At 41.7% G+C, this 8,420-nt stretch overlaps 1 protein-coding gene across 1 annotated transcript in view; it reads right to left on the bottom strand.

Moving 5' to 3' along the window:
- Nucleotides 1-643: 643 nt before the first annotated feature.
- The window catches only part of LOC133536343 (excitatory amino acid transporter 1-like), a 42,084-nt gene continuing 34,307 nt past the window's right edge, over nucleotides 644-8,420 (bottom strand). The window contains exons 8-9 of the mRNA XM_061876793.1: nucleotides 6,759-6,893; nucleotides 644-2,143 (exon numbers count right to left, since the gene is read on the bottom strand). Of these exons, the coding sequence (XP_061732777.1) occupies nucleotides 1,933-2,143; nucleotides 6,759-6,893 (346 nt within the window). The 3' untranslated portion in view covers nucleotides 644-1,932. The remainder of the gene's footprint in view (nucleotides 2,144-6,758; nucleotides 6,894-8,420) is intronic.

Here is an 8,420-nt window from a genome sequence, read left to right as displayed (position 1 = left end):
AGCCCCCAAACCAGTGTGATAGCAAAATTACTTGTACTCGTTTTAATTGATGATGTTTGAACGGGTCGCCAAAAGTTGTTTATTGGCCTCAAGAATGTGACACTTAGCCAGAGATCTATTATCTGATCAAGCTCTGTCTCCTGTGTCTTTGATGTAACATGTGGACTATAATGGACCTGGGCATGTGTTTTTTCCTCTTCCTGACCCCCAACAGAGCTAAACTGGTCCCCTTTCCTGAGTGACCCCCCCCCTTCTGGGCAAACGACACCCTCTCCTTCTTCACAGCACTTTGGGTATTCATTCCACTGGTGTACTGTATGTAAATGAGCATAGAGGGTGGGACTTCTGAGAATGTATAATTGTCATGTCAAATTCTAAAGGGGTTAGAACAAGCTTGAACGAACGGATGTGTCGTTCTGGTTTGGTCTCGCTTTGCAAAGCTTGTTACTATTTGTTTGTTACTTTAATAAATAATTTTAAAGCTATTTGTCACTAAAGGATCGTCTTTAAGAAATTTCCACTACACCAGACATCCCTAATGTCTTGGGTGCAACTATGTATTCTGTCTATAAAAATAATAAACAGAACCATGACAGAGGGCAGCCTTGACGAAGGCCAAAAGTCACTGTGAACAGGATCCACCTACCGCCGGCAATGCAAACTAGACTCCTGCTCTAGTTGTACTAGAACAGAGTGGCACATGAACCCTGTACTCCTGATGCACCCTGCACAATACACCCTGACATGGTCAAATATATTTTCCAATTCCACAAAAACATATGGACTGGTTGGGCAAACAACCATGCACCCTCCAGTACCTTGCAATAGTCTAGAGCTGATCCAGTGTTTTTATGGCTCGGATGAAAAACACATTTCTGTACCCAAGGTCCAACTAACGGACGGTTAGACGCAAGGGGGACTGGCACTCCAGTCTGCTAATCCAGAGCAACTATTTCTGACTTCCACACAATGTCATCCAGTGCATCTTGTCACTGTGGAGGTTTTGACTTCCTCAGATATCTCAGCCACAGAAATAGATGTGTCCGCAGACGTTGATTCCTCTCGAGAAAGTGTGTCTGTGGGATTAAGAAGAATTCCCTACAATTGAGGTCAGCAGGCTTCCTTCACTATGTGGGGACTGCCTTACCTGAGGTATTACCTCTTACAAGCCGACCAAAATTTGTGCTCCATGACCTAACTGAACTCTCCTCTCACACCAGAGTTTTTTTTCTCCAACTGCACACACTCCGCTTAATCTGTCAATACCTGTCACATGCTTCAGGAGTCCCACAAGCCATCATGGCATAAAATTCCTTCTTACCAAGCTTGACGGCTATCTTAACTTCTGGTGTCCACCATCGGGTTTGAAGCGTTGCGGCCTTGACTTGCAACCACAGAGTCACGGGATTTGGCCTAGTCAGACTTTCACAGACACATTTCATGTAAAACTCTGCCGTAGATGTGAGAAGAAGACTTGACAAACTCTGCTAAGCGTTCCCATAAACTAAAGAATGTGATTTGAAAAAAATGTTGGTGAAAGTATAAGAAATATAGTCTCATAATCTTACACTGATAGTCCTCAATTTGCTTCCTGTTGACATAGCAGCTTTAAGTGGAGTTTATTTTTTACAGACCTTCACTTCCTCTTCAATCAAATGTTTTGTAGCTGCGCACAAAGCTACACTGACCCCATCTTTGCATTAAAATTACATTAAAGAGCATTTATTCATGTAATAAACCACCGCCACTATCGGAGACTAAGTAATAAGTTCCATTTGTTTCACTTTTTGAATGGAAGAGGAATGTTTGTCATTTGTCATTATTCAAACACGACAAAAAGCAAAGGCAGTGTGAAATCGAAATGTAGAAAAAACACAAAAACTAAACAGCATCAGCCTCACCAGTTACGTTTAAAGAGAGCAAAGTAGTAAACTACATGCTCGATTCGTTGTGACCACACCTGTTATTTTCCAAATCGCTATTTTGTGAGATGAGCTTGTAAGGCTTCTTCCTCTCTTTCTCCTCGAGCACAGAGTTTCCCATCTCTACGTCTTTGCAGCTTAGTTCGTGCCGGGAGAGGAACTCAACAATGCCCGCTCCAATCGAGTCCCCCAAAACATTGGTGGTGGTACGCAGACGGTCCCTATAGCCCAAGAGGAAGAGAAAAATAAAATGTAATATGTGCAGACTTTTCTCAGGCCATTCAACTGGACTGTTTCATTGGTCTTAGAAGATGTTTCGCTTCTCTCCCTAGCAGGCTTCATCAGTTCAGTGTAATTGGCCAGATCCAGTCTGAAGGCTGGTGCTAAAACCCCAACAATTTCTACTCTAAAAAGAGGAGGGTGTGCACAAGCAAGGATGGTTTCGTTGTTGTCTTGCTGAGTATAAGAAGGTGAAACGTCTGCTAAGACAACAGTATAGTTGCTAAGAATAATGCCATGATAATACAATGACTTGGTTGAATGAAAACATCTATAGTCACGCGCAAAGTATGTTATCATGGTATTGTGATATTATTACAATCAAAGCAATGCACTGGAGTGACAACGCAAGGCAGAGAGACGTCAGGTGGCCAGGACGAGCACATGCCGACGGTAGATATTGACTCAACACTCACAATACGCTAAGTAAAGGAAAGCGAAAAAATTCTGTGACTGGTGTTCGTGTTTGTTTATGACAAACTGTTGCTTACTGCTCTCCTCCCAGCGGCGTCGCAGAAAAGACTGGTGCAGGAGGCCGTAGCCAAGCTGATAGTGGTCAAGGAACACGGCCACTCACTGGACTCCTCTTCCTCCCAGCAAAGAAAGGCAGCTGGTACAAATCCGGTGGCTTCCATTACAGCTCAAGAAGTGTCGCATTTTCCAACACTAGCTGACTTACCTTGGACATGTGATCAGTGAGAAGGGTGTGGCTACTGACCCAATCAAGACTACAGCAGTGGAAAACTAGCCTGTGCCCCAGACGGTAAAACAAATAAAATCATTGCTTGATTTATTCCTGAGTTTTCAGTACATTGCACTGACACGTGAAACCTCTTATGATAAGAAGTCAGCGCCAATCAGCTGGTCCCCTGAATGTCAGCAGCCCTTTGGACAGTTCAAGGAAGCCTTGATAAATGCAGCTCTTTAGGCATATGCAAGGCCTGGGAGAAGTTCTGGCCCAAGTACAGGAAGGGAAGGAGAGTGTGATCGCCTATGCCAGTCACAGTCTCCATCCAGCCGAGCGCAACGATCAGAATTACAGTTCATTTAAAGGCCTACTGAAATGAGATTTTCTTATTTAAACGGGGATAGCAGGTCCATTCTATGTGTCATACTTGATCATTTCGCCATATTGCCATATTTTTGCAGGAAGGATTTAGTAGAGAACATCGATGATAAAGTTCGCAACTTTTGGTGCTGATAAAAAAGCCTTGCCTTTACAGCAGGGGTGTCAAACTCAAATACAGAGTGGGCCAAAATTTAAAACCGAACAAAGCAGCGGGCCGAGGTTGAACAAATTAACCTTTTAATAGGGACCCAAACAAGTTTTGCATTGAATATTGAACAAGCAAGGCTTATATAACTTTATAGTGACATGCAAAATCGAGTTTCAAATAATAATAATAATTTAAAAATATCAATGGCATATTAAATAAAAATTAAATACAAATGGAATACCTCTTTTCGGCGGTGGAGTTGAGGTGGACCGGGTTTGGTGATAGCGGGGGTGTATATTGTAGCGTCCCAGAAGAGTTAGTGCTGCAAGGCGTTCTGGATATTTGTTCTGTTGTGTTTATGTTGTGTTTATGTTGTGTTACGGTGCGGATGTTCTCCCGAAATGTGTCATTCTTGTTTGGTGTGGGTTCACAGTGTGGCGCATATTTGTAACAGCGTTAAAGTTATTTATACGGCCACCCTCAGTGTGACCTGTATGGCTGTTGACCAAGTATGCCTTGCATTCACTTGTGTGTGTGTATAAGCCGCATATATTATGTGACTGGGCCGGCACGCTGTTTGTATATAGGAAAAGCGGACGTGGAGACAGGTTGTAGAGAACGCCAAAGGCAGTGCCTTTAAAGCCCACCCCAAATATTGTTGTCCGGGATGAAATTCGGGAGGGGCACTGAACTTCGGGAGTCTCCTGGGAAAATCGAGAGGGTTGGCGATTAAGAGTGTTAGCGGTGAATGCGGTGTTACAGCGGCGGGCCAGCTCTATTGTTAATTTGATATTGCCTCAAGGGCCAAGTGAAATTACACGGCAGGCCAAATTTGGCCCGCGGGCCAGAGTTTGACACCCATGCTTTACAGGAAGTCGCAGACGATGACGTCACAAGGGTGAGGGCTCCTCACGTCCTCACAGTGTTTATAACGGGAGCCTCCAGCGGCAAGAGCTATTCGGACCGAAAAAACAACAATTTCCCCATTGATTTGAGCAAGGATGAAAGATTTGTTGATGATGATATTGATAGCGAAGGACTAGAAAAAAAAAAACGTAAAATAAAATAAAAAGCGACTGCTCCATCTGAGCGTTTCAGATGTAATTAGACATATTTACTAGGATAATTCTGGAAGATCCCTTATCTGCTTATTGTTTTAATAATGTTTTAGTGAGATTGTAAAGACATACCTCGAGGTCGGATAGCTGCGATGAACACGCAGTGTCTCAGAGAGAAGCCGAGGAGCAAAGCTCACAGCTGCCTTTTAAACAGCTACTGCAGGAGGATGAATAATCCAATGATGTCTCCGGTAAGATATATATATCACAATGCTGGTTGACGTAGAAAAACATGTTCGCTTGACCGCTCTGTGTTAAAAACTAAGAAACACCGGCTGTGTCTCGGTGCTAAAGACAGCTGCAATACACCGCTTTCCACCAACAGCAAAATTCTTTGTATTCTCCATTATTAATTGAACAAATTGCAAAAGATTCAGCAACACAGATGTCCAGAATACTGTTTAACTGCGCGATGAAAAGAGATGACTATTAGCCGCAAATGGTGCTGCGCTAATATTTCCTGACAGTCCGTGACGTCACGCGCACGTGTCATCATTCCGCGACGTTTTCAACAAGAAACTCCGCGGGAAATTCAAAATTGAAATTTAGTAAACTAAACCCGGCGTATTGGCCTGTGTTGCAATGTTAATATTTCATCATTGATATATAAACTATCAGACTGCGTGGTCGGTAGTAGTGGGTTTCAGTAGGCCTTTAAAAGAACTTTGCCTCGGGCGACACATGTATACAGTTGTCTTATTGTCGAATTATTGTCCACTAAGGGCAAAAGCTAAGGAATCATATTGAACTATGAAAATCATTAGTTGAAGGCAGCCCTGAAGGGTTTTGATGACAGTATTTCGTTGAGGCGCGGTCAGTTTGAAGACACTATCTTATTTTTTGCCATCAATGCTCATAATGTTTAATACCACTTAATCGTTGTAATGTTTAAAAGGATGTCAAATATTACAATCACACTAATCTTACTGTATTTTAGCCCAGGGGTTAGTGCGTGTGCCTCAAAATACAAAGGTTCTGGGTTTGATTCCCGGGCTTTCTGTGTGGAGTTTGCATGTTCTCCCCGTGACTGCGTGGGTTCCCTCCAGATACTCCTGCTTCCTCTCACCTCTAAAGACTTGCAGCTGGGGATAGGTTGATTGGCAACACTAAATTGGCCCTAGTGTGTGAATGTGAGTGTGAAGTTGTCCGTCTATCTGTGTAGAAATGGATGGATAGTTGGACTTTTAGCCTTAAAATTGCTATGAAAATGCTGATAAGTGAAGTTTACCATGAACAATGTGACAAATATGTAATATGGTACATCGGTGACATAAATTTGTTTGGTATATTTTAAAGAAAACATCACAAAATGGTGTGGTATATCCACCATGTCATGTTTTGGTGATCATGTTTAGTTTGGCTATGTTCTGTTCGGTTTTTGGATTTTCTCAGTTCCTGTTTTTTCACTCCCTGTTTTGGTTCCCTGACAACCTATTAGTTTTCACTAATGGGTTGTCACGTCACCACCATTTAAGCCTGTAGTTGCCAGGCAGTCAGCCCGCGACATCACATTCATGCTCTGCACTCTTGACACTTTGAGTACTCTGTCCAGGTCATAGTTCATGCTGCTTTTTTCTTGCTACGTAAGTTTTTTTTGTTTATTCAAGCCACAGTTTAGTGATTTTTTTTTTAGTTCTTGTTTTCAGGTCCATAGTTCACGTTATAGTAATAGTTTTGTTTTCTTAGCTAAGTTTTGTACCTACTCTGTGAGCGCCTTTTGTTTTCACTTTTTGATAGATTAATTAAAAAATGTCATTACCTTCACATCGTGTCCGGTTCAGTCGCTTTGCACCACGGGAAAACAAACCACACCAAAGTCCTCGTCATGACATACCATTGCTTTACCTTAAGCACAAATGGATCTGGCTGTGTACGAGTTAAGTCTAGTTTACAAACATTAAGTGACTTTAAAGAGGACAGACGTTCATATTTGGACCATCCAAGTTAAAAGAGACAGGGACTTTTCCTGATTGCCCCAGTTAGCCAAGCAATTTATGAGACGGGTATTCTAAATGGAATGATTAATTTGGGAAACCTAATTATGTTTCTATGTTAAAACTCACTCCAGAAAACATTCAATACAAAAGGAAAGATGTGGAGCAGGACTTAAGGGAAAAAGGAGAAGTGTGTCACTAGGTGGTAGTAGAGATGGAAGTCATCTAGCGATGATTCATGGTGGATGCATGTGGAATAATACGTTTGTGAAGGTGCAGGATACTCACAAGAACCAATCGACCGCAATGATGAGAGTGATGTCATCAGTTGGAAGTCCAACAGAGGTCAGTACAATCACCATAGTGACCAGGCCTGCTTGTGGGATGCCAGCCGCACCAATACTCGCCGCAGTCGCTGTAATACTTGGTTAAAACAACAAGTTCAAGCTTTTGTAATTATTTACTCATAGGCCTTTTAAAACCCCCAAAAAACGGTGAAGTTGGCACTTTGTGTAAATCGTAAATAAAAACAGAATCCAATGATTTGCAAATCCTTTTCAAACCAAATTCAATTGAATAGACTGCAAAGACGATAAACTGGTAAACTTTGTTAATTAGATCATTTGGAATTTGATAACTGCAACAAGTTTCAAAAAAGCTGGCACAAGTGGCAAAAAAGACTGAGAAAGTTGAGGAATGCTCATCAAACACTTTCTAGGAAAATCTCACAGGTGACCAAGCTAATCAAGAACAGGTGGCTGCCATGATTAGGTGTGAAAGCAGCTTCCATTAAATGCCCAGTCATTCACAAACAAGGATGGGGTGAGGGTCACCACTTTCTGAACAAATGCGTGAGCAAATTGTTGAACAGTTTAAGAAAAACATTTCTCAAGAAGCTATTGCAAGGAATTTAGGGGATACTGTAATATCATCAAAAGTTCAAGAGAATCTAGAGAAATTACTGCACAAAAGGGATGATATTACGGACCTTTGATCCCTCAGGCGGTACTGCATCAAAAAGCGCCATCGTGTGTAAAGGATATCACCACATGGGCTCAGGAACACTTAAAAAAAACCCTGTCAGTAACTACAGTTTGTTGCTCCATTTGTAAGTGCAAGTTAAAACTCTACTATGCAAAGCGAAAGCCATTCGTCAACAACACCCATAAATGCCGCCAGCATCGCTGGGCCCGAGCTCATCTAAGATGTACTGATGAAAAGTGGAAAAAGTGTTCTGTGGTCTGACGAGTCCACATTTCAAATTGTTTGTGGAAACTGTGGACGTAGTGTCCTCCGGACGAAAGAGAAAACAAACCATCCGGAACATGTGTGAAGGCACCATTAATGGTGAAAGGTACAAACCCCGTTTCCATATGAGTTGGGAAATTGTGTTAGATGTAAATATAAACGGATTACAATGATTTGTAAATCATTTTCAACCCATATTCAGTTGAATATGTTACGAAGACAACATATATGATGTTCAAACTGATAAACATTTTGTTTTTTGCAAATAATCATTAACTTTAGAATTTGATGCCAGAGGCCTGAGATCATCTAAGATGGACTGATGCAAAGTGGAAAAGTGTTTTGTGGTCTGACGAGTCCACATTTCAATTTGTTTTTGGAAATATTCGACATCGTGTCATCCGGACCAAAGGGGAAGCGAACCATCCAGACTGTTATCGACACAAAGAAATAGGGAAATGTGGCAATAAATACTGATAAAGTTGAAAAATGCTCATCAAACACTTATTTGGAACATATCACAGGTGTGCAGGCTAATTGGGAACAAGTGGGTGTCATGATTGGGTATAAAAACAGCTTCCCAAAAAATGCGAGGTACACCCCTTTGTCCACAACTGCGTTAGCAAATAGTCAAACAGTTTAAGAACAACGTTTCTGAAAGTGCAATTGCAAGAAATTTAGGGATTTCAACATCTACACTTC

This window comes from Nerophis ophidion, linkage group LG17, assembly GCF_033978795.1.
Source record: "Nerophis ophidion isolate RoL-2023_Sa linkage group LG17, RoL_Noph_v1.0, whole genome shotgun sequence".
In the NCBI taxonomy this organism is placed as follows: Eukaryota; Metazoa; Chordata; class Actinopteri; order Syngnathiformes; family Syngnathidae; genus Nerophis; species Nerophis ophidion.
The sequence above is the reverse complement of the archived record's forward strand: the minus strand, read 5'-3'. Positions and strand labels throughout refer to the sequence as shown.